We start from the raw sequence: 24039 nt of genomic DNA on the forward strand, positions 1-24039 counted from the left end.
CTCTTGCACGCTCCGTGCACGCTCCCTTCACGCCCTCTTGCACGCTCCATGCACACTCCCTCTGCACGCTCCCTTCGCGCCCTCCCGCATGCTCCCCGCGTGCTCATCCCACCGAGAAAGCCGTTAAAGCGACGCCCCAGGACGACGGGGGACGGACGAGGGGAGCTCCGGGTGGGATCAACAGCAAATTAGTGACTTTACGCCGAGCTGAACGGTGCCCGGTGGCGGGCGCGGGGCCGTGCCGGTGTCCCCGCTCGCTCGCCGCCGCCCAAGCGCCCACGTGTCCCCCCTGCTCAGGCGCTGATCTCCACGGCGTTGGCCTCCTCCTGTTCCCGGATGACGTGGACGCCGGCAGTCCGCAGCAGCCGCGGGGCACCGCGGGAACGCGCCGGCGAACCCGGCGGCGACCTGTGCGTCCGCGTCGAGGCGGGCGAGCGAGCCGGCGAGCGATGGTACCGACGAGTCGAACGCCCCACCGGTCCCGGCGAGCGACCGGCTGCCGGTACCGGTGAGCTGGTGTAACCCGGTTCAACCGCGCCACGGGGTTCGGGCGGCGAATCCTCCTCTGCCTCCGGCGAGTCCTGCCAAAAAGCCAAGGGCAGGCGAGCGTGCGAAGCGTGCGAGACCCGGTGCCAGCGCGCTACCGGCGCGCTACCGGCGCGCTACCGGCTGCTCACCTTGTCCTTGAGGATATACAAGGCCACCGGGTTTTTGCGCTCGTGCTCACCGCTCCGTGGGATGCCCTCGGCTGCGTGGAGGAAGGCGTTGCTTACCGCGCCGGCAGCATTAGCGTGCCCCAAGCCGCCGCCGCCGCCGCGGCCACCCCGGGGCCAGCACTCACCTTCGTGCTTCAGGCGCTCCTCGTCCTGCTCGGCGTATTCGGAGGGCGGTTGGGTCTCGGCTTGCCGCTTCTCCCTGGAGAAGGGACAGGGGATGGGGCAGCACTGGTGCCACGGTGGGGGCAGCGGGGGGACTGGGGGACTGCCGGCGGCTCAGCCGGGGCAAGGCCCAGTGTGGTGGTGAGGGACGGATTGGATCAGGTGGGAGGGGATGGGATGGGGTGGGATGGGATGGGATAGAATAGGATGGGATGGGACAAGATGGGATGGAATGAGATGAGATAGATGGGATGGGATGGGATGGGATGGGATGGGATGGGATGGGATGGGATGGGATGGGATGGGATGGGATGGGATGGGATGAGATGGGATGGGATGAGATGAGATGAGATGGGATGGGATGGGATGGGATGAGATGAGATGAGATGAAATGACGAGATGAAACGAGACGAGACGAGACAGGACAAGACGAGATGGATGGGATGGGACGGGATGGGATGTGACGATACGAGATGGGACAAGACAAGACAAGATGAGACGAGACTAAATGGTATGAGGCATGATGGGACAAGATAAGATGGGATAGGATGGGATAGGTCAAGACAGGGGAATGGGATGGGATAGAATGGGATGGGACAGGAGAGATGGCTCAAGGCAGGATGGGATGGGGTGAGGTAAGGTGAGATGGTGAGGTGAGACGAGACGAGACGAGACGAGAAGAGACGAGATGGGGCTAAATAGGATGAGACGAGACAGGACACGATGAGATGGGATGGGATGGGATGGGATGGGATGGGATGGGATGGGATGGGATGGGATGGGATGGGATGGGATGGGATGGGATGCGACGAGGTGGGACAGGACGAGAAGAGACAAGATGAGATGAGACTAAATGGGTTGAGGCAAGATGGGATGGGACAGGTCAAGACAGGGTGGGATGGGATGGGATGGGATGGGATGGGATGGGATGGGACGGGACGGAACAAGACGGGGCAGGATGAGAGGAACCCCCTTTGGCTCCCGCGTTACCCCCAGCCATACTTCTTGGAGGGTTTCCAGCAGGCGCAAACAGTCACCAAGGTGACGAGGAGGAAGATGCCGCCCGTGGAGAGGATGATGTAGAGGGAGCTCCGGCCTAGGGGAGAGGAATAAGGGGGCACAACCCCCCAGAAATTTTAGCTAGGAGAATCTGCAAGGGACGGCCAGCCCCAGGGGCGCGGGAGGGGGGTGGCTTACGGTAGACGGTGAGCTTCACAGGGACGCTGCGACCGTGGCTGATAGGGTTCTCCACCAGGCAGCTGTAGACATCGTCGTCAGCCATGAGGACGCGGGTGATGGTGAGGATCTTCTGGTCAGGGGAGAGGAGCAGGCGGGAGTCGTTGCTCAGTGGCCGCCCGTCCTTCAGCCAGGTGTAGGTGGGCTTGGTGCCGTTCTCGTGCGAGCAGTTGAGGGTGAAGAACTCGCTGAGCTCCAGCACCGTCGAGGAGGCCACCAGCACTTGTGGCTTCGAGATGGGGACTGCAGGCAAGCGGGACAACCATGGTGACACCATGTCTCAGCAGAGAGATGGGCCCAGGGGACGGGAAGAGGGATGTCAAAACCCAACCGGGGAGGTAGCTTGGTTGCATGGGGTGGTTGAACCCCCAAAACCACCCCTCAGTTGGAGAAAGCCCTCCCAAAACACGGTCGGGGAGGACATCCCATGGAGAACCCAATCTCCACTGGACGTCCTTCTTGCGCTTACTGTCCACGGTGAGGTTGATGGTCTTCTCGCCGGTGAAGGTGTCGTCGGTGATGGACACCTCCACCTCATAAGCACCTTCATCAGCCAACTGCAAGGGGCTGATGAGTAACGAGCCGTTCTCCAGCACGCGGATGCGGTCCCGGTAGTCGGGCCGGAGGTTGCCGATGATCTCGGTGCCGATGGACTGGACGACGGTGACGGGTTTGTCGCGCTTCAGCTGCCACTTGACCACCGGCTTGTCGGCGCTGGCGCTGGCGTAGCGCACCGAGAGCAGCGCCGCTTTGCCCGCCGTGCCGCGCACCAGCGGCGTGGGGCTGGTGATGTTCACCCCCGCCAGCAGACCTTGGGGTGGGGAGAGAGAGCAGGGGGCAGGGGTGGAGGGTGCCCGGTCCTTTGAGCCCCGGAGAAAAAAAAAATGGGGAAACCCCTCCCGGAGATGCTCTGAGCACCCCCAAAATGCAGCAGCTGCGGTGAGGCCGGGTTCTTGCAACCAACTCTTCGCGAAACTGCATGCATCTTCCCCCAAAATTGCGTGGAGGTCGGAGCCCTCCTGTGGTCGGGTCGCTGCAACGCACTGCAAAACTGCATGGTCCTCCCCCCCCCCCCCCCGAAGCCTCTGGGAGGGTGGGAGCGTTGCTGCAACCGAGTTGGTGCAACTCCCTGCAGAGCTGCGTGCATCCAGGTTGGTGCAACTCCCTGCAGAGCTGCGTGCACCCAGGTTGGTGCAACTCCCTGCAGAGCTGCGTGCACCCGGGTTGGTGCAACTCCCTGCAGAACTACGTGCATCCAGGTTGATGCAACTCCCTGCAGAGCTGCGTGCACCCAGGTTGGTGCAACTCCCTGCAGAGCTGCGTGCACCCGGGTTGGTGCAACTCCCTGCAGAGCTGCGTGCACCCGGGTTGGTGCAACTCCCTGCAGAGCTGCGTGCATCCAGGTTGATGCAACTCCCTGCAGAGCTGCGTGCACCCAGGTTGATGCAACTCCCTGCAGAACTACGTGCATCCAGGTTGGTGCAACTCCCTGCAGAGCTGCGTGCACCCAGGTTGATGCAACGCCTTGCAGAGCTGCACACACCCATGCATCACCCCAAAAAAGTGCATGGGAGGGGTGGGGAGAGCCCTCCTGCACCCAGGTCAACGCAACGCTTTGCAAAGACGCGTGCATCGCCCCAAAAAGTGCGGGGGGGGGGTGGGGTGGGAATTTTGGCATCCCATCCTCAGCTCCGCTCAAGCCCATTCCCCCCCGCTGCCCCCCGAGATGCAAATTTGCATCACGGGGGGGGGGGGGGTGTCGAGGCACATGCATTGCTCCTCGTTGCTGGTTATAAGCCAAAAAAAAAAGTGGGAAAACCTGATTTTTTTTGGGGGGACTCCTCATAATAGCCTCCTCCCCCCTGCTCGCCAGCCCAGGGGTCCCCCCCGCGACCCCCCATCCGGCTGCCGTCACCCAACAGCGAACAAACCCCATATTGAAGAGGAGGGGAGAGTGGGAAAAGCAGCTGGGGAGGGTGAAGCGGGAGCAAGAAAGGCTTTAAACAAGCCCGAAAAGTCATGGGACCTATTGGTATGCAGCGTCCGTCCGTCCGTCCTTCCCGGCAGCGCAAGAGCTGGCCTCCAAAAACATGCCCCAACCCGAAAAGAAATTCGGGAAAGCCCAGGAATGGGATGAGGACGCAGCTTTTAATGCATCCTTGCGCCCCCTGCACCCCCAAATTGCTGCTTTTGAACAGTTTCTTCCCTTTTTTAACCCGGTTCCTCCTTTTTTTCCCCACTCTGGGTAATAAATTTGGGAGTTAATGAATAAATCAGGCAATAGTCCCATTTCCTACAGCATCCTTGGCTTTGGGATGGAGATCTCCCACCCTTTCTGGCTGTTTTTTGCTGAAAAAACTCCACCAAAATTCCTCATTTTCCTACTATTTTGTAGAATAAATCCCTATTTCTTTGGAAAAAGCACAGCAGCGTTTTTTTGCGGTGCCCTGGCTGCAACCCAGGTGCTTTTTTGGGGTGCAAATCCAAGCCCACTGGCTTGGCTTTGCGTCCTCGGCTTATCCCGAGGGAAACGGGGCCTCCCCGGGGCTGGTTTTGGGTCCAAACTTTGGTAAAATGGTGCAAAATGTTTGCAGGTATTTTCCCACATTGCCAGGACCAGGATGGGGCAGTTTGGGGCTCATTGAACCCCAAAATGTGGATATTTCAGGAATAAATCAGGGCTGCAACCAGGGCTGCAGTGGGAAGGGGTGAACGGGCATGAACCTAGAAACAGGGTGAAAAACGGGCTTTTTGGGAAAGCTGAAGGATGGGTCAGAGAATAGATTTGGGGGTGAGGAAAAACAAGGCAAAAGGGGTGTTGGGGAAGATGAAAAGCTGAGGAGAAGGTCAAGGGGGGGGGCGGTGCTGGATCCACCCTCCCCGGCAGGACCAGTTTAGCTCTGGAAAAGTGTTTTTCCCAGTTTTTTCCCCCAATTTCCCCCCCCCTTTTTTTTTTAAACTCTCCCAAGCAGAATGCTTGACGGCGCAACACCCCCCCCAAACCACCCCCTGCTTCATCAGGTACCACCACCCTCCTCCCCCTCCTCCCCACCACCACATCCTCCATCCGGATACCCCCAAACCCCATGGAAAAACGGGGAAAAAAAAAAAACATGAGAAAAGTGGGAAAAACCCATGAAAAAATGGGAAACCCCATGGAAAAATGGGAAACCCCATGGAAAAACGTGACCCCCCCCCTACCTGCATGCAGCGCCAAGAGCCAGGTCACCGGCAGCAAGCAGGGGGGAGCGGGTACACCCCGCGGGGCGGCCGGCGTACCCCACATTTCGGGCAGGTTCGCCCCCCGAATCGCTCAGCTTCCCCACTCCGGGCACGTCCCTCGGCGCTCCCGGCTTGGCGTTCCGCCCGGCTCATTTATTTTTTTCCCTTTTTTTTTTTTTTTCTTTTTTGTTCTTTCTTTTCTCAATAGAGCCCTGTGTCCTGGCGGCTCTCGCCTCCCCAGCGGCCTCGAGCTGACATTTATTTGGGGAAAAAACACACAGATTTGCTCTTTCCCCCTCCGTTACAACCCCCTTTTCCATCTTCGCCCCATCCCGGGGAGACGCTCAAAGTCGGGGCATCACCCCATCGAGCCCAGTTGAGGTTTGCCGTGCCCTCCGCGGACAATCCCACGGGGTTTAAGGCTCTGAGCATCCCATTAAGTTGTTTTTTTGGGGATGGGGGGCATTTTGCAAAGCTGGACACCCCCCCAAATGAAGATACCCCCCCTTTTTTTTTTTCCTCTCTTCCCAGGCTTTAAAACGAAGCCGCGGTTGCATCCAGGCTTCGTTCCAGCTCCTGTGCCAATTAGCGCCGGTTCTCCGGGCATCGTTGAATAGGGCAGCGGGGATGCGGGGCAGGATGCCCGGATTTGTTTCCCACCCCCCTTCCCCCGCCTTCTGAGACCTGCCAAGCTCATCACCCCCGTGAGCCACCGCCCCGAAGGAGGCTCCCCAGCCCCAAAAAAGGGGTCAAGGCCTCCGAGTATCCTGCCCCAGCGGGATGGAGGTGTTTTGGGAGAGACTTTGGGGGGGGGATATGTTATGGAGGGGGGATGCTACAGGGGTTTTTGGGGGTGGATTTTTTGGGAGGACGCTATAGGGAGATGCTGTAAGGAGGGATTTGGGGGGATGTTATAGGGAGATGCTTTGGGGGACTTTTGGGGGGCACTAAGGGTGTGCTATGGGGGTGGGGGAGATGATTTGGTGCGATGCTATAGGGAGATGCTATGGGGGGACTTGGGAGATGGGATAAGAAGATGCTTTGGGGGGGTTCAGGGGTGCTATGGGGGACACTATAGGGATATTTTGGGAGGGATTTCAGGAGGTTGCTCTGGGTGGGTGTTTCAGGGATGTTCAGGGGGGTGTTTCGGGGGTGTTTTTGGGGGGACGCAGAGCAGTCACCACCCACCCCCTTGTCTGTCGGCGGCGGGACGCGAACCCGCGACCCAGAGACCATGCGGGGGCGGGGCAGGAGCGAGCCGTGGGCGGGGCTGGAGGCGGGGCCAGGAGGGGAAGGAGCGACTCGGGGGGCGGGATCGGCGCGTCAGAGGGGCCGGGAGGGTGGGCGGGGCCGTGGGTGGGCGGGGCCGGGCGGGCGGAAGTGGCGCCAGGATTCGAAGCGGCGGTTGAGACGGAAGTGGCGGTTGGTGGCGCCTGGTGGGGGGCAGGGGGGTATCGGGGCGTTTTGGGGGGGCAGGGGAGGGGCATGAAAGGGCTGTGGGGGCCTGGGGGGTGAGGGGAGGGTGGGCAGGGGCTGGGGGTGCCGGGGGGGGGGGGGGGGGGGGTGAGGGGGTTGGGGGCACCGGGGGGTGAGGGGAGGGTGGGGGGTGCCGGCGTTGGGGGTGCCCAGGGGGTGAGTGGGGGGGGGTGGGATGCAGGGGTTGGGGGTGCCCAGGGGGTGAGAGGAGGATGTCCAGGGGCTGGGGATACTCAGGGGGTGTTGGGGTGGAGGGGTGCAAAGTTCGGGGGGTGCCCAGGATGTCTGGGGGGGGGGGGGGGGCGCAGGGGTTGGAAGTGCCCAGGGATGAGGGGGAGGGTGGGGATGCAGGCTTTGGGGGTGCCCAGGGTGTTTGGGCGGGGGGAGTGCAGGGGTTGGGGGTGCCCAGGGGTGAGGGGAGGATGGGGGTGCAGGTGTTGGGGGTGCCCAGGGGGTGATGGGATGAGGAGGTGCAGGCTTTGGGGGTGCCCAGGGTGTTTGGGGGGGGTGTAGGGGTTGGAAGTGCCCAGGGAGTGATGGGGGGGTGCAGGGTTTGAGGGTGCCCGGAGTGTTTGGGGGGGGGGGCAGGGGTTGGGGGAGGGTGGCCAGGGACTGGGCAGGGGGGGCTTATGGGGAGATGAAGGTGCAGAGGGTACTATGGGGTGCCCAAGGGGTGAGGAGATTGAGGGGGGGGGCAGGTATGGGGGTGACTGGTGGGTGAGAGGAGTGTTAGGGGTGCCCAGGGGGGTACGGGGAGATGAGGGTGCATGGGGGTGACCAGGGGGTGGAGGGGAAATGGGGTGCCCGAGGGGACGGGGCTGTTAGGGATGGGGAGTTGGGGGGGGCGCACGGGGGGGAACTCAGCCACGAAGGTTTGGGGGTCCCCAGTCAGTGTATGGGCAGCGGGGGGCGTGGGCTGCAGGTCTCCCTGGGGGGTGCCCTGGGCTCGGGTAACTGTGGGGAGCCGTGGGGTGCCCCGTGGGCGAGGGGAGGTGGGCGCAGGGGGCGGGAGATGGCGCCTGGGGCAAGGTGGGGGGTTGTGGGTGCAAGTTGGGGTGCCTGGAGTGGGGGGGGCACGCTCACCTCCTTCCTCTGCCTCTTCCCCAGCCCCGAACCCGCCGCTGTGCCGGGATGGAGAAACCCCGGGGGGCCGGGGAGCCCCCAGGGGGGCGTCAGGCGAGACCCTCGCGGCGGAGCTGGCGGGTGCTGGCCGAGAGGAACCAGAGCGTCGTCCCCGTGGGCGTCTGGGTGGAGAGCGCCCCGGGGGGGCCGGAGGAGCGCCTGGCCTTCGTGAGTGCCGCCGTGGGGGGCCCGGGCCCCCTTCGGGCTCACGGGTCCTGCTGGGGATGTCTCTGACCACCCCCCCCATGGTGCCAGTAAGCGCTGTGGGGGCGATCAGAGCCGAAAAGGAGCTTTTATCTCCGTTGGAAGGCAGCCAGGAGGGCTTCTCCTAAAAATTAGGATTTATTTTAATCATTTTTAGTCGGGTCAAAAGCCACCGTGGTGTCCGCGGCGCCTGGCGTCCCGTTGACCCAAGCCCACCGCGTCTCGAGTTGATTCCCCTCGAATAAACGGCGTTTTTTGGGGGGGGGGGGGGGGAAACACATTGATTTTGAACATCAGGCAGGTGGGGAATCCAGCCAATGCTCTAATCAGCTGCTTAATTGCTCTTTGCGCTTTTAATTTTGGCTGGACCCACGGATTTCCACCGTGTTGCCCAGCGCAGCTGGAACTCAGCAGGTTTGTCCTCCCCCGTGTGAGGTTTTTTCCCTCGTTATTCCCAGTGGTTTGATCAGCGCTGGGTTTGGAGCTCCGCGCCGTACCTTTGGTGCTCATACCAGTCCCCCCCCCCGCCACTCCCAGTTTCAGTGCTGCTCTTCGCCTTCCCCTTCATCCAAAAAAAAAAAAAAAAAGGATGTGGGTCAGGTGGGATTTTATTCCACGTTGCTCCTGTAAAGGAAAAAAGAAGTTGAATGTTTCAGGGTCTGGAGCCAAGCGCTGCTGTGCCCCGTTAGAAACACTTAAGACCATCTTTATCGATGCTTATCTCAGGGATTTCTGCTTTGAGGGTTATTATAAGAGGACTAAAAGTGCATTAAATACAGGATGATGAGTTCAGTCCCCTGTAATTAATGTCTAAACGTTACAGAAGCTCCTGCCCTTCTGAGATGATTTATTTCCATATTGTAATTTAAATCCTGAAAGGTTGAGATAATATATGGAAATGAATCATCTCCATATTCCCTATAACTTCCACCGTGGCACTGCGAAACTTCTGGGGGAGCCGAACTCTTCGTGGCTGCTCGGAGGGGGGGGGTGAACCGGGGCGTTCCCGGTCCTCCCCCGCTGCGGGGGGCTTTTGGGCGCGGAGGAAGGCGCTCAGGGTGGTGGGAGCTGGTGGAATATATCTTTATACACCCATGGAGCGTATTAAAAATATATATATTGGTGCCTCCTGCATCAGAACCGCTAGTGAGGGGGCCGAGGGGAGCGGATGGCGCCGTTTCGGGGCAGATTTCTCGCCTTGCTTGGACCTGCTGACCTCACTTGGCTGCTGGAAACGTTCCTGGCGGTCAGTGGGATGCAGGGAGCATCCGACCCGGCGTTTCCTAAGCTGATTTTCAAGCTCATCCCTTTTCCTCCATCCCTTCAGGCTCTGATTTCTCTTGCTTTAGTGCTGCGGTGACAGCCGGGAGAGCAGCACCAGTTTCCTTTAAAGTATCAGCAGAATTGCTTGGCCTGACTTCAAGAGAAGTTTTTTTTAAAAAAAAAACCCCAAACAAAACAACCTGATTTATTTTTAGGTGGTTGCTTTTAATCTTTTACTTCAGATGGTCAAAACATTCTCGGGGCTGTAGCCCTGCCCTGTAAACTGCTTCCCTGCTGCGCTTCCAGCCTCGCAGAACATTAACGGGATCAGAGGTCGGCCCGTTCCTTTCGGGTCCGGGCTTGGAATATTTGAGCACAGATTTGGGGAACAGAATATTTGGGGAACAGAATATTTGGAGGACAGAATATTTGGGGGACAGAATATTTGGGGGACAGAATATTTGGGGGACAGAATATTTGGGGGACAGAATATTTGGGGGACAGAATATTTGGGGGACAGAATATTTGGGGGACAGAATATTTGGGAAACAAAATATTAAGTTTTCTCTGGGTGCTGCTTGCAGGTGCAGCTGTGGGTGGGAGACAAGCCCCTAAAATGCCGCGACGTAGCCAAAAATCCCGGGAAATCCGCTTCCCCCTCTCGCAGGCTTCGGCGCTGGAGGTGGAGGAGGAGCTGGAGGAGCGGCAGCGGGAGAAGGCAGCCAGCCTGAGGCGCTTCCAGGGAGAGGTGAAGCGGCGGGTGAACCAGCAGGTCAGGCTACGGCAGCAGCAGCAGTGGCAGGAGTCCTGCGCAGCGGTGAGCAGAGCCGGGGGTCTTGTGGGAGAAACTCCTCTGAAACCAGAGTAAATCAGCAAAAAAAACCCCCACACACACCCCCCCAGCCACGACCTCAAGGTGTTAATAAGGAAAAAACCCGAGGAAAGTCGTGGTCATGGCAGCGGCGTCCCCTCCAGCGAGGTCAGCGTGACACCTTGGCTGGCGCTGAAGGGGCTTTGAGCCCTTTGCCTCCCTGCAGAGAGGTCACCAGCTCCCTCAGGCAGCGGCAGAACAGGATCCCAGTGCCAGAACAGGATCCCAGTGCCCTGTGGGGAGCTCCAGCGGGGTTCAAAACCAGCCAGGCCGGAGCTGCGAACCGTGCGGGTGCCGCCAGAAGCAAAGCAGCTTGTTTCTGCTCCTTTCCCTTTCCCGGGGCGCTCCCGTAGCTCACCAGCAACGTCTCCCCCTTCCCCCTTGTTCGAGGTGATCCTGCGAGTGGATTGAATCCTTTCTGCTCCCAAAACCACCGCCAGGGTGACTTGCCAGAAGCTGAAATGGCGACGGTTTTGGCCACCCCCTGGGGGGTTTGGGCTGGTCGCCAGGCCTCGGGAGGCACGGTGGGGTGGGGATGTCCTCACGGAACTCCGCTAGCGCTGCTCCTTCAGCCCCTGGTGGCTTCTTTGTGCCCCTCAGCGTGGAGAGCCAAACCTCCCCGCCCAAGAAACGCCACCAAACAGCCTCCCCCACGCCCCGTGGGTGCTGTCCTACGTGACGGCCGAGAGTTTTGCCCCTGGGTGGGTTTGGTTTTCACCGTGGGGTCTGTGTCCCGGCAGGCGGAGCGGGAGAGCGGCGTCGCCCAGCGCTACTCGGCCTCGGCGCTGCGCTTCTCCACCAGGAGGGACACGTGCCTCTTTCGGAGCCACCCCGCTCCCGCCATCCTCCCGGCGCAGGGGCGCGGGGTGCCAAGCCAGCCCCTCCAGCAGCAAACCCCCGAGGTGAGCGCGTCCCCTCCTGCAATTCCTCGTCCCTCCGTGGTCTTTAATGTCCCTCCCAACCCAACCCATGCCTGGTGGTCCCAAGTGGAGGACAGGCAACACCTCATTCCCTTTCCCCGCCCGTCCCTCACGTATTTTTTTGGATGCTGGATGAAACAGTGGCGCCCGTTTTCCCTCTGCTTTGCCCTTGTGCTCGTCGGAGCGTCCAAAAAGGAGGGTCGATGTCTTCCAGGAGGAGGCTGTGGTGGGACTTGGGGGTTCCTTTCCCTCCGCCGTGCGGGCCTGTCGTGCCGGAGAGGTGGCACTAGGTGGTGCCACCTCCTTGCAGCTTGCCCGCATGGATGGGCTCATGGAATCTGGGAAAAACCCACCTCGGGGATTGTTTTAAGCCTTTTTTTTTTTTGGTGATAGCGACGCTTCTGCTGCGTTGTATGAAGCGCGTGCGTTCGCCCCGTGGAATTACTGCTTCCCTTGGCGGGGAGAATCCCTTCTGGGCTGGACACCGGGCGGGACAAGCTGGGATCTGGGACTTTGAGCATCTCAACCAAGCGATTTGGGAGCGGATGAGCTGTCACCAAGCCCTTTACCCTGGCCTGGCTGAGGATGTCGGGGCATTGGGGCAGCTCCGAAGGGTTGGAGGTTCCCTTAGGGCTGTTCTGATGAGTTGGGGTCGCCCTGCCGCGGTGAAGCCGTTTGGTGGGAGCAGGGGACGTGAGGAGATCTCTTTTGTGCTGCTAAACTTGGTGGCGCGGCCCTCGGGGAGAGCAGCCAGTGACCTCTTTGTTTTGTCTCCCCTTTCCCTCCCCTCCTCAACGGCAGCTCAGCAGAACCGTGCAGCAAGTTCGGCGCCGGCTGGCGGCCTGCAGAACCGTGCCCCAAGGAGCGGGTCCCCCCGAGCTCCCCGGCGGTGTCTGGAGGCGGGAGGTGAGCCAGGGGTAGGGGAAAAGGGATTAACTTGCAGATTGTTGAAGGTCCCGCTCTCATTAGCAAACCCAAAGCGTAGTTCAGCGAGTTCCACCAGCACAAGCGAAACAAACTGGGCTTCCGTGACCCGCCTGACGATCAGCCCGTGGATTTCGATGGCCTGAGGGCTCCTTTCAGAGAAGGCAGCAGGACAAAGCGGGTGGAAACCTCTCTGCTTGCAGAGAATAAACTAGGAAAGAGGGAAACTAGGAAGCAAGGGCTCAATTCATTTTTTTTTTTTTTCAAAGGCTGAGATTGTGATCTGGGTGTCTGGGAGGAACACGGCGGATCAGCCCTCCCCTTCGGCGCCTTTTCTTCCTTCAGCAAACCCCAACGACTCTTCCCCTTGCATCAATCCCTTGTTCGGTGTGGGTGGGGAAGATCTGGAGGGTTTTCCTCCCCCCCCCCCCCCCCCCCGCCCCCCAGGGTTGGCTTCTTGTAGAGGATGGTTGGCACGCAGCTGCTTTCCTGGAAGCGGCGGCCACGTAAGGCCAGCCCCGAGCACCTCCCCTTTCATTCCGCTGAGTTTCGCCCTCCTTTTTTTCGCCCTGGTTCTCAACTTTGCAGCTATGCCCCTGCCTGCTCTGCCAAAACTTTTCTTCGGGACGTACTTTGTCCATCCTTGGAGAACACCGGCAGAAACCCAGCCTGGGGTTTTGTCCTGGTGCCTCCTCCCAAGCCGGTTTTCCTGCCCGTCTTGCAATTCTTCATTCCCATATCTCCCGTGGGTTCACCAAAGGTGAAGTAGATCTTGGCTGGCTGTTATCTAGAAAATACTTTTTATGTAAGGGCCGACCTGGCTCGTCCTCCTCTGCTGGGTTTCTGCTGAAGGAAGTCAGCTTTGCAAACAAGAGTCACGGAACGAGTATTAATTATGGGCTTGAAAACCTCGTTATCTATTTCCGATGCTAAACATACCTCCTGTTGAAGTCCTCGGTGCGTTCAGACAGCTCTGGCAAGATGGAGTGATTCATTGCTTGGCTATTAGCAGCGCTAAAGCCTGGCAGGAGCAGCACAGCCGCTGCCCAGGCAAGCCGGAGGGTTACAGAAGACGGCAGGTAGGATGGCGGGGGGAGTCGTCCACAGCAGTGAGAAACAAGGCAGGGAGGGAGCCGGCGGGCGGGGGAGCTCAATCCTCCCACCCAAACCTCGCTGCAGCTCCAGTTCCTCCACGCTTCCCTCGAACCTCTGGCGAGGAGGATTTAACAGCTTCCCCCGGCAGTTTATTCCAGGAGGAATATATTGATTTATTACATTAGCCTGGCTTATTACTCCAAGATAGTAGAAGGGGGGGGATAAAAAAAAAAAGAAAAGCTCTAATATTAATCAGAATCTTTGTCCCTGAGTGAAGGTTTGCCATGCTCGCAGCTAGGCGGGCCGGCAGCTCGTTCCCTGCTCCTCAGATGCAACGAGCTCAACCCCCTCGGTAATCGCTGCCTTTGCCCTTTGCTTTTGTCCTCCTTGAACCGCCTGTTCCAGCTCATCTCTCGGGTCTGAACCCAGAGGGTTTTAACCCGTTCTCACAGACTCCTGCAGCTTCAAGTGGAGTTGGGGGGGGGGAATGACATCAAGGTGTTTTTTTTCTCCCATCATCCCGATAACGAAGTGACCGAGCAGAACCCGCCTACTCCTTGCCCCGGTTTTGGGCAGCGAGCTCCTGAGACTGAACCTGCACCATCGTTTCATCCCGTGTCTCCTCCGACGGATATTTCTTCCCGCCAGGGTCTCCTGAGGCCGCGCCAAAAGCTGAGCTAAACTCTGAGATGTCTCCTGCTGCGCTTGGCCTGAGGCCTCCTCCTCCTCCTCCTTCCGTGGTCGGCGCAGCTCTTGACAAACTTCTGCTGGTTGCTGCTTATCTCGTTTTTTAGCACCTTCGGGGCAGTTTGCAAGGTGATTTCCTCTGGTTCTGCCAAAAGCCAGGCCGTGAAGCTCTTGAGGCCAAACTCTTCTCTTCACCCTTTCCTTCCCCCCTCTTTTATTTAAAGACAGACACTTCTGATAACCCGGACCTCCACGGATTTGGGCTCTTAGCAGCTTGGCTGCCACTCCTGGCCGTAACCCAGGGCAGGTCCTGCCTGGTTAAAAACCTCAGCTCCGAGGAACAACCGCACTTTTTCTTCCCCAAAATAACCTAAGATTTTTCCTGTTAGCTCCGAGCAAGCCTTTGGCTGAACGTCGGTGCCCAGAAGCACAAACCACCGTTGTTCTTAAGTCTCTCTTACTAAAGCCTGACCTGTTACCTTGATCACTCTTGTTTCCCTTAGAGCTTTGGCCTTTCTGGCACGTGTTTCTTTTGTTGTTTGGTGGGTTGGGTTTTTTTTTTTATGATTTATTTGTCCTCGTGTGCTCGTGTGGCCTCCTGCGTGATCCCTTCGGGAACCTGACCCGTGCTCCGCTTCCTCCGTGCACGTGCGGATCGCGGGCGCAAGAGCAGCTTGGGCCGTCGCCAGGGCTGATTCCCACTGCGAACCGCCCAGCTGCTGCTTCTCCTTCGGTCCTGTTTTCTGCCCTTTTTCCCCCCCTTTTTTTATCCCCCCTGCTCCTCCTTCCCTCTAAAGAGTTGCAGTCCCTCCAGTCGCTAATCCACGTTCCCCAAATCGTTGCTCTTCCTCTCTCCCAGAGATTTCTTGTCAGGTCAAGACCATCCAGAGAGTTTCTTCCCTGCTTTCCCAAGCAGATACTTCGAGGGTTCATTGCGCGGGAACGACCTGTCTGGTGTGGCAGAAGTTCACCAAGTCCTCAGCTGCTTTGCCCGTAGGGTTCAGTAGACTGCTGGAGGTCCCCCGCGTGACAGCACCCAAATCCTTATCCCCAGCTGATCCTTCTCCAAAGTCGGTCTTTTTTTATTATTATTTTATTTCCCCCCCACCACTTCATTTCCTTCCACCTTCAGGGCTTCACCCGTACAAAGCAATAACCCTTCCTCTCCATTTCCCTGTCCTGGCCGGAGCAGCTCTCCCGGGCGGGCTCCCTGCCGTAACGGGGCGCTTAGGGCAGTTCCTGGCCCTGCCAAATAATTTCGTGTTCACGCTTCACTCCGGGCTGTCCTCCGGCCTTCCTGTATGGCAGCAGGGCCAGCTCAGGGGATCCCTGGCGGGGCCTCCTCTCCCTTCCCCTCTCCCTTCCCCTCTCCTCTCCCTTCCCTTCCCCTCTCCTCTCCCTTCCCTTCCCCTCTCCTCTCCCTTCCCTTCCCCTCTCCTCTCCCTTCCCTTCCCCTCTCCTCTCCCTTCCCTTCCCCTCTCCTCTCCCTTCCCTTCCCCTCTCCTCTCCCTTCCCTTCCCCTCTCCTCTCCCTTCCCTTCCCCTCTCCTCTCCCTTCCCTTCCCCTCTCCTTCTGGCATTTTGATTTTTTTTAGTTTGTAGGAAACAATCTGCTGCCTCTCAAAATATTGTTCCTTGCCGCAGGGGAGCCTGCCCACCTGCCATCTGAAGGAGTGCTCTGCGCGCTCCGGTGTCGCTCCGGGGATCCCGCCGCCCCCCAACTCCTCGCAGTTGCGAAACGGCACCTGGAGAGGCCTTTCCCCCGTCTTCCCCCCTCGCCTTTCCTTCCCCCCTCGCCTTTCCTTCCCCCGCCTTCCTCCCTCGCCTTTCCTTCCCCCTCGCCTTTCCTTCCCCCCTCGCCTTTCCTTCCCCCCTCGCCTTTCCTTCCCCCCTCGCCTTTCCTTCCCCCCTCGCCTTTCCTTCCCCCTCGCCTTTCCTTCCCCCCTCGCCTTTCCTTCCCCCCTCGCCTTTCCTTCCCCCCTCGCCTTTCCTTCCCCCCTCGCCTTTCCTTCCCCCCTCGCCTTTCCTTCCCCCCTCGCCTTCCTTCCCCCTCGCCTTTCCTTCCCCCCTCGCCTTTCCTTCCCCCCTCGCCTTTCCTTCCCCCCTCGCCTTTCCTTCCCCCTCGCCTTTCCTTCCCCCCTCGCCTTTCCTTCCCCCCTCGCCTTTCCTTCCCCCCTCGCCTTTCCTTCCCCCCTCGCCTTTCCTTCCCCCCTCGCCTTTCCTTCCCCCTCGCCTTTCCTTCCCCCTCGCCTTTCCTTCCCCCCTCGCCTTTCCTTCCCCCCTCGCCTTTCCTTCCCCCCTCGCCTTTCCTTCCCCCCTCGCCTTCCTTCCCCCTCGCCTTTCCTTCCCCCCTCGCCCCGCAGCCTTTGTCCCTCTTTTCCCCCGCACTCAGGGAGACGTCGTCAGGAGTTTCCCCGCTAAATTCAGATCTTTCTGCCTCCCCTGCCCCCGGGGGTGCCTGAGCAGTTGCGCAGCCGCTCCCGGCTCTCCGCTGCCTCTCCCAGTGCCCTGGGGTTATCGCCCCTGCGGCAGGACCTGGCGTTTGCCCTCGGCACCAAAGTGGCCGCAGCCAGATTCCGTATCGACAGCCAGATTCCGTATCGACACCCGTCTCCTCCCCTCTCCTCCAGGAACCCGAGTCTCGCAAGACGGCCGGGGTGCCCGCCGGAGACCGGAATGAGGAACTGCTGCTGGCAGGACACCACGATCTTCCCGCTGAACCGCAAGACCCGCGTTGGGCCGAGGAAGACGATGACTTCTACGTCAAAATCGAATTTGGAAAAGTAAGGCTGCTACAGGGCTGGGCCAGCGGGGCTTCAGAGGTTCGAAGCATTGGGATTTGAGGTTTATTTCAGCAGAGGCTGCTGTTGTGGGAAAGCAGTTGCTCCCTCAGGGCTGGTTAACTCTTAAGCCTACTGTCGGCCAAACAGGCTTGAGAGCAGCGTGACGGCTAAGTGCGATTGGCGGCTTCTGTCTTACAGCTGGGGCTTCGGAAGGGGGTTTATTTGGGCCGTGGTGCCCCTTGGCTGGCGCTCAGCACCGCCTGCCGTTGCACCATCCACTTCAACCCCCCCTCCAAACCGCCGCTAACAGCCTCTGGTCCCCGCCGCCCTGCTGGGGCTGGAAGAGCTGCGGGTGGTGCCTCAAACCAACCAGAAAAGGGCAAGGGGGGGAAAAAAAAAAAACCCCAACCCCGCTTTGCAGCAGAGGCAGGAGCTGGCTGTGACAATTCCTGCGCCCCTGGGCTGGCGAAACGCCTCCCTTGGAGGTGACAAATCTGCTGGGGAGGACTGAGCTGATGTATTTATCGATTCCTCTTTTGTTTTCGGGCAGGCTTCCGTTAAGCATCGGAGGTGTGGAAATGTTTCGCCCTGATTACCTGGGGTAGTTAGCAAATACTTAATTACCTGGAGTAGTTAGCAAATACTTAATGGCTCCGAGCAGCCTGTGCCAATAGCTGGGGATTAGTCCAGCCAGGAGCAGAAATCCTGGCTTGCCACATAGGCAGGCGGGAGGGAGGTTTCCGCTGAGGTTTTGGCCGTTGAATTCCCTCTGGTTGTTTTTATTAATTGTTATTTGTGTCGTTTTCCTTGTGGAAGTTTGGGGAGGGGAGGTGGGAATCCCTCCTCAAGCCTCCTCCTCCTCCAGGTTGTCTCTAGAAATGTGTTGACAAAGCGTTGGCGCTCCCGCGAGGAGCTGTCGCACGGGTCTCTCCTGCCTGCGCCCTCCAAAAAGAAGCACGGCTCGGGGGTGGGCTACCCTGTGGCCGACCCCCCCCCCTCCTTCCAGTTGCTGCGGGAAGGGGAGAAACTGGGCCGTGAGGGTGCTGACGCCGCTCTCTCCCGTTCTCTTCCAGTTCTGCGAGGGATCGGGGCAGGAGCCGAGCTCGCCTGAGCCTCCCCCGCGGCTGCCCGCTCAGCACCGAGCGCCCCTCGGGCTCTGGGCTGGGATAGACCAAGAGGAGACCAAGAAGCAGGTTTGTCCGCCGGAGCCGAGGCCTCGGGGGTTCGTCTCGGCTTCGGGATGAGAGGGATGGAGCGCCGGGGGGGGTGCCGCTGCCCCCCACTTTCGTGTGGGAAGCGTTTCTACGGCGGTGGTGGCTCAGGTCTCGGGCAAACCCGAGCGTTGCTTTTGAAGGGCTGTTGTGACCAGAAGCGCCACCGTTCCGTGCTCCTCCGGCCCAAGCTGGGCTCGGAAGGGTTGGAGCAGAAGCGGCCTCCGTTCCTTTCGCCTCACCGACCAGAGGTGTCGCTTTCCGTGGTTGTGTGGAGAGAGAGAAGCGCCAAAAAGGCTTAAAACCAACCCCGAAAGAGACACAACAAACCCCAATTTGTCTTGTTTGGGTGCAAGGCTGGAAATATAAAGGTTTCTGCCAAGAAGGCTTAAAACCAACCCCAAACCAGACACAGCAAACCCCAATTTGTCTTGTTTGGGTGCAAGGCTGGGAATATAAAGGTTTCTGCCAAGAAGGCTTAAAACCAACCCCAAAACAGGCACGACAAACCCCAATTTGTCTTGTTCGGGTGCAAGGCTGGGAATATAAAGGTTTCTGCCATCTCGGGCGTAGCTCTCAAGCACAGACTGATGCCCAGTGTGTGATTTACCAGCGAGGGCTGCCCGGGACAGTTTGCCTCGTGGTCATCCAGGCGCTGCAAAGAGCCGATGTTTCCCTTGGACTGCCTAAAGGCGGTGACTTTCATGTTCCTGCTTCCCTCTGCTGGGAAGGGGAACACTTCCCTCGGCTTTTGTCGGCCTTCTCGCCGCTTACGGCGTGAAACTCGAGCGGACTTTGAACGCGTGGCGTTTGTTTTGTTTATTTTTTTGGTTCCTTATTTTCCAAGAAGCCGCTCCAAAATCCGGCTGTGGTTTCTAGACGGCGTGACAGCGCCTGGGGCTTGTCAGGCTGCTCCTTCCCCCCGCCTCCGTGGTTCCCTCTGCCCCTTGCTTTTTTATCTCCTTGGCTCTGATCCACCTTGAGATAACTGGTTTCGCAGCACTCTCTTCCGCGTGGGTTTTTTCCATCCAGCTTTCTCCACTCCTCGGCCTCGGCGGTTCCTCCTGCTCCTTTCGCTCCGCTGGGCGAGGTGGACAGTGTCAGCCCCAAATTCTTGGCTTTGATGAGGAAAAAAAATCCGACTTTCTGCAGCTCAAATGAGCTGCATCCCGACTGATTCCCGTGCGGGTGGGAGGGCTTTTGGTGGGAGCTTGAGCCGGGAGGTTTCCCTGCCCTTGCTGCATCGGTGGGGTTAAGCCCAGACACTAAACCTCGGCGTGTGCTGAGCACCTGAGTGGGGGTTGGTGCCCGCAGCGCTCTTGGATTTGCCTCAGCCATGACTTTGCCACCTCTTCTGCACCTAGTGGGTCTGGCTTGGTGTTGTACATTCGTGTTGCTTGGAGATCCAGGCTTCCCGTGGATCGTGGAGGACCACCAGCCCCCAGGTGGATGGAAACTCTTGGACTGTAGCTTGTAGCGCTCTGGTGAAGCGGGAACCGGCTCTTTCCCCCCCTCAGGAAAGCGGGAGTTTAGGAGTTTGTCAGACACCAGAGCTCCCGTCCCGAGGAACGTTGGGTTTCTGGTGCTCCAAGATGCCTTGATCCTCCTCTCCTTGCTAACCCGCTGTCTCGCCAGCTCCTGGGCTGCGTGTGCTAGGAGGCGTTGGAGGATCTCGTGGGGAAGCAGCGGGGTTTCTACCCTGACTCCTCCGCCCCAGAAACCAAGCTGGGCCCTTGACGCTCCCCACCTGCCCCCAGCCGCCCTTCTCAGCGGTGCCTCTTCTCGCCCGCAGCGTCAGGCCGAGTTCCTGAGGTACAGGCGCCTCTTCATGACCGTCGAGCGGGAGCAAGTGAAGGCCCAGCAGCGGCACAAGGAGAGGCAGCAGCGAATCGCCAGGTGGGTACGTGCGGGGGGAGGCGTCGCCTCCCAAGACCCCGCGCCGCACCTCAGCGGTTAGTCTTCGGGGTGAGGCCACGTTGGTGCTGGTGAGCTGATCTCGTCACGTTTTTTTAATATCAGACCCTTCACCCTCACAGCTATAAATGTATATAGTGTAATAAAAAAGCTTGCCCAGCATTTGTTCCAGAGTTGAAAACTTGGTATCTGTGCAAAAGTATCAGTCCTGGCTTTGGTGGTTTAGTCATCTTCTCCCTTTTAAGGCCTTCGTTAAGGAGGAGCGCTGCAAACAAACACCAAAATAGGAGAGACTCCAGATTTCTTATTTCTTCCCTGCTCTCTGCGGTGGGCAGGCTTTGGGGGAGCAGCCCAAGCACCCGAGAGCGGGATTTTTCACGGGAGGAATGGCCAGGCGAAAGAAAACGCTCCTCCGGCCCCATTCCTGACATTTAAATTGGCACTCGGCAGCTTCGGAGACCTCGTCCTGCCCTACAAGCCCTGGCGAGCCACCAGGGACGTCTTAGTTAGTGCAATATCTTCTTGTTGTTATTATTTTTTGTGTGTGCAGGGGAGCTGCAAGCTGCTGGGAACGTATGCGGAAAAGAGCTGGTTTTGTAATTACTTAGTGTAAAGCCTGACGTTGGCCTTGGCCTTAGTTTCTATAGCAGAAGATTTATGGTGGGGTAGTTAAGGCTCTATTACCACTTCATTTAAAAAACATTTTGGTGTTTATAACTTGACTGGAGAAGTTTGGCTTCGGCCCTTTGCCTTCTGGATGTAAAAGATTCGACACCCCCCACCCCCGAATGCAGCAACATCCGCAACGTCTCGTTCAATGACGCTTTCTCCCCGGCTGGCTTCTACCCAGCCTTGATTTCGTGATATTTGATGATTTTTAAATGCCTTTGGGCAGCGATCAGCTCTTGCACTGGGTGCTCATCGGCGGGAATGCAATGGCAGACGCTGCGGTTCGCGGGCTTTGCGCTCCGGCGCTGCCGCTGGCCGAGGGAACGCGCTTGGAGTTCGGCTGGTGCCACCCGGGTGCCGTGTAGGTGCAAGGGGGGTGGAGGAAATAGGTTAAAAATGCCCCTTGAAGCGACTTTTGGAGGAGGTGTGGAATCCTTGGAGCTTCTCCAAATCCTTGGGGTACCCGGCGCTCTTCGGTCGCTCTCCCCGTCCCGGTAGAACCTCGACGCCGCGGCGAGCGCAGGGTTTTCACCTGCTGGGGGGGGAAGCAGCAGCAGCAGCATCTGGATCCTCTTGCCCTCATCTTCCAACCCGAGGCTGGCGGGGAGCGGAGGTTGGGATGGGGAAGCTCCTTCTCTGACCGCCTTGGTGCCTGCAGGATTAAGGGCAAGAAGGAGACGCAGCGCCGGGCGGAGGAGCAGAGGCTGCAGCAGGGGGTCGAGCAGCAAGACCCCTCGCTGGGAGCGGGAGCCTGTGAAACCCCGGCCCAGCTTCAACTGGAGGAGGGGAGGGTGAAGAAGGTCAAGGAAAAACAGCAGCGAAATAAGGAGCACGTGAGGTACGGCCTGACCCCCCTCCCCTTCTCCTCGCGCGGAGGCGGGCGGCGCTGGCCAAGGCGAACGTTTTACCCCTCGCAGGTACGTCGAAGCGCTCAGAGCCCAGATGAGGGAGAAGATAAAACTCTCCAACATCGACTTGCCCCCGCTGTGCTCCTGCGGGGCGGATTTTTGGGACTCCCACCCGGATACCTGCGCCAACAACTGCGTCTTCTACAAAAACCACGAAGGTAGGAGCGCCTGCTTCGGGCCTGGAATCCTGGTTGTACAGGGAGAAATCAAGCGTGGCTCGATGCTGCCGCGGTCCTGGGCTGCTGTGGAGAGGTTCTCCTACGGATATACTCTGGAGAGGGCAAGGCAGGGGCTCTGCTGCTTGTTTCTACCCCAACCTTTTCCTCTGTCCCTTCAGGGGGCTTAGTGGCACCCTCAGCAAAGCACCAGCCTCGATGATGTGATAAATAACGCTGCTGTGGTACATACGGGCGTTGGTAGGGGGAGAACCGTAAGGAAAACGCTGCCAAACAGGCTCGTTAGGGGCGTGGAGAACCTCTTGGCCTTAGACCCTGGATCTTCTGCTGGGAGGATGCACCAAGGTGGTGGAAATTGTCTTGGTTCAGTGATGGATTTTGAGTCCAGCTTGGAAAAAGAGCTGGCTGAGCAACTGGGAGTTGTCTTCTAGGGGAAAAAGAGAAATGGGGGCTTTATAAAAAAAAAAACCAAAATATCTTTTGGCTTTGCTGCTTTCGTACTCAGGAGGGTGCAGGCAAGCGTGTGGAAAACTACAGGCATGTGGATTTAGCCTAAAAACCAGTTCTTCTCTCTCTGGTTTATGGGGAAAAGGCTCAAGCCGAGCCCAGGTTCGGGCCATACCTCTTAACGCGGCTTCTGTGTCCCCTTCCCTCAGCCTACAGCCACGCTCTGCAGTCCCTCCTCTCGTCCTGCGACCCCGCGGCCACCAGCCCCTGGGCGAGGTCGCCCCTCCGACGCTTGGCCGCCCTCTGCGCTCGCTCGGGGAAGCGTCTGTGACGAGGCAGCAGCCGCAGGCACCCCCCTGCCCTCTGTTTCGGCTGGAAGTAGAGGGCAGGGCTGTGGCCTGTCCTGCCCGCTCCTGCCTGGCCCTCTGCTCCGCCTGGCACGACGGCGCCTTCGCTCTCCTCCTCCTCCTCACGTTCAAGCTGCTCCTCTCCCGCTTCGCTCCGTGTGCGCGGGGTCGGCCGGACCAGGAGCACGGGGGTGACGGTGGGGGCGAAGGAGCCGAGCGCGCCACGGGGCTGGTTTAGAGGCGGCCACTTGAATTTCAGCGTTCGGCTGCGGAATAAATTTGTTTTCAAGGGTCGTTTGTCTCATTTGGAGTGCGAAACGAGGAGCAACGAGGTGTGTGGGGGCGTCAAAATCCCGAGGGTTAGGAACCAGGAGGCTTTCTCTTCCTTCCCACTCCCTTCTCTCCCTTTCCCTGTCAGGTCACGGGCCAGAGCCAGGTGTTTATTGCTCCTTCGCTTTCTTCCACGTGAGGACCTCTCCTCCAGTAACATCCACCCAGCACTCCCACAGCCTCTATTTTGCCCCAGAAAGGAGCTTTTTTTTTCCCCCTGAAAAAAAAAATTAAAAAAATATCTGTATTTAATCTCCAGGGGAGTGTGACTCTGCCCCCGTGGCAAGGGCTTGCTGGAGCGAGATAGCGCTCGCCACGAGTGCCACCGGCGGGGTGACGCGGTGCCGGCCAGAGGTCGCGCCGTAACCCGTCATTAATATTTACTGCCCGCTGGCCGCCCTCCCGCCTCCTCTCCAATATTAACCGCGGCAGGAAGGATGGGCGGCCGAGCGTGCCGGATGATTCCTTCCCCCCCCCTCCCCCTCCTCCCCGTTACCATCCGCGCGGCGGTGCCAGCGGTGCCACGGAGGCACCGAGCCAGGGGATGCTCCTCCGTTTCCCGCTGGAGAATCATTCACCGGTTTCTCCGCGGCGGCCGGTGCTGTTCATTAACCGCCGTTTGCGTCAGGGGAAGCCACCGCGCGCCCACCGAGGGGTCCTGAGGTGGAGCCGTGAAGGGCAGGATCCGCCCGGGGGGAGGTTTGCATCCACCGGGGCCAAGGAAGGGAAGAGCTCAAGTGGTTTATAACTGATTTTAGGGCAGGGTGTTGCACCGGGGCAGGTGAGGACAAGCATTCTCGAGGACAAGCCCTTCCTCAAGCCCTGGGGACAAGCGTTTCCATGGCCAAGCCCTTCCTCAAGCCCCCCCCCCCCCCCCCGGGAACCACCATTTCCACCTCTCCGAAGGGGCCAGAGCGGCGTCCGAAGGGCCACGGGCTGGTTTGGAGTTTAGTTCAAAGGGATGATGGTTCAATAAAGCCATTGCTGCTCCTCGACCTCATGATCCGCCCCACCCGGCGGTGTAAATGGGATCCTTTGAGACTGGCTGTGTGTGGGAATTGCTTCCCGGCGGGGAAAGAGGAGAGCAGAGCTCCCCAAAATCCCTGCGAATGAACGCAAAAGCATCACTGCGGGGGGGGGATTTAGCCAAAATCAGGGCACCAGCAGGGGGAGGCTGGTGGAAAAATGAGCCGAAAAGTTAACCCCAGCGTTTTTCCACTGGAAAAAGCAGTTTTTAGGGTAAATCCCGGAGCCCAGAGGAGGGGACAGGGTGAAAGGGGACACCCCCCCCCCCCCCTCCCCGCTGCCCAGCTTCGCTTTTCCTTCCTTCGCGCCGGATTCGAAGTGGATTGGTTTT

At 59.1% G+C, this 24039-nt stretch overlaps 2 protein-coding genes across 2 annotated transcripts; one reads left to right on the forward strand and one right to left on the reverse strand.

Annotated features, from left to right (window-relative positions):
* Positions 1-293: 293 nt before the first annotated feature.
* On the reverse strand, positions 294-5400 carry HEPACAM (hepatic and glial cell adhesion molecule). The gene is made up of 7 exons (XM_086476917.1): positions 5316-5400; positions 2584-2925; positions 2076-2357; positions 1881-1974; positions 842-915; positions 678-748; positions 294-581 (listed from the first exon to the last, which is right to left on the reverse strand). The coding sequence occupies exons 1-7, from the start codon at positions 5398-5400 to the stop codon at positions 294-296; spliced, it is 1236 nt and encodes a 411-aa protein (XP_086333043.1).
* A 2543-nt stretch (positions 5401-7943) lies between these two features.
* On the forward strand, positions 7944-22336 carry CCDC15 (coiled-coil domain containing 15). The gene is made up of 10 exons (XM_086476891.1): positions 7944-8102; positions 10069-10218; positions 11013-11174; positions 11994-12098; positions 16528-16680; positions 17754-17873; positions 19684-19787; positions 21133-21312; positions 21392-21540; positions 22215-22336. Exons 1-10 carry the CDS (start codon positions 7944-7946, stop codon positions 22334-22336), a joined length of 1404 nt encoding a protein of 467 aa, XP_086333017.1.
* The last annotated feature ends 1703 nt before the right edge of the window (positions 22337-24039 follow it).

The sequence above is a fragment of the Leptosomus discolor genome, chromosome 22, assembly GCF_034619465.1.
Source record: "Leptosomus discolor isolate bLepDis1 chromosome 22, bLepDis1.hap2, whole genome shotgun sequence".
NCBI lineage: Eukaryota > Metazoa > Chordata > Aves > Leptosomiformes > Leptosomidae > Leptosomus > Leptosomus discolor.

What these genes read in the sequence shown, in the direction of transcription:
- CCDC15 (XM_086476891.1), top strand. Translation starts at nt 7,944, where the DNA reads ATGGAGAAACCCCGGGGGGCCGGGGAGCCCCCAGGGGGGCGTCAGGCG. An exon ending in CGGAGGAGCGCCTGGCCTTC is followed by an intron (nt 8,103 to 10,068) that starts GTGAGTGCCGCC and finishes CCCCTCTCGCAG; the next exon opens with GCTTCGGCGCTGGAGGTGGA. An exon ending in AGGCAGCAGCGAATCGCCAG is followed by an intron (nt 19,788 to 21,132) that starts GTGGGTACGTGC and finishes TGGTGCCTGCAG; the next exon opens with GATTAAGGGCAAGAAGGAGA.
- HEPACAM (XM_086476917.1), bottom strand. Translation starts at nt 5,400, where the DNA reads ATGTGGGGTACGCCGGCCGCCCCGCGGGGTGTACCCGCTCCCCCCTGC. An exon ending in TGCTGGAAACCCTCCAAGAA is followed by an intron (nt 916 to 1,880) that starts GTATGGCTGGGG and finishes TCCCTTCTCCAG; the next exon opens with GGAGAAGCGGCAAGCCGAGA. An exon ending in GGAGCGCCTGAAGCACGAAG is followed by an intron (nt 749 to 841) that starts GTGAGTGCTGGC and finishes TCCTCCACGCAG; the next exon opens with CCGAGGGCATCCCACGGAGC.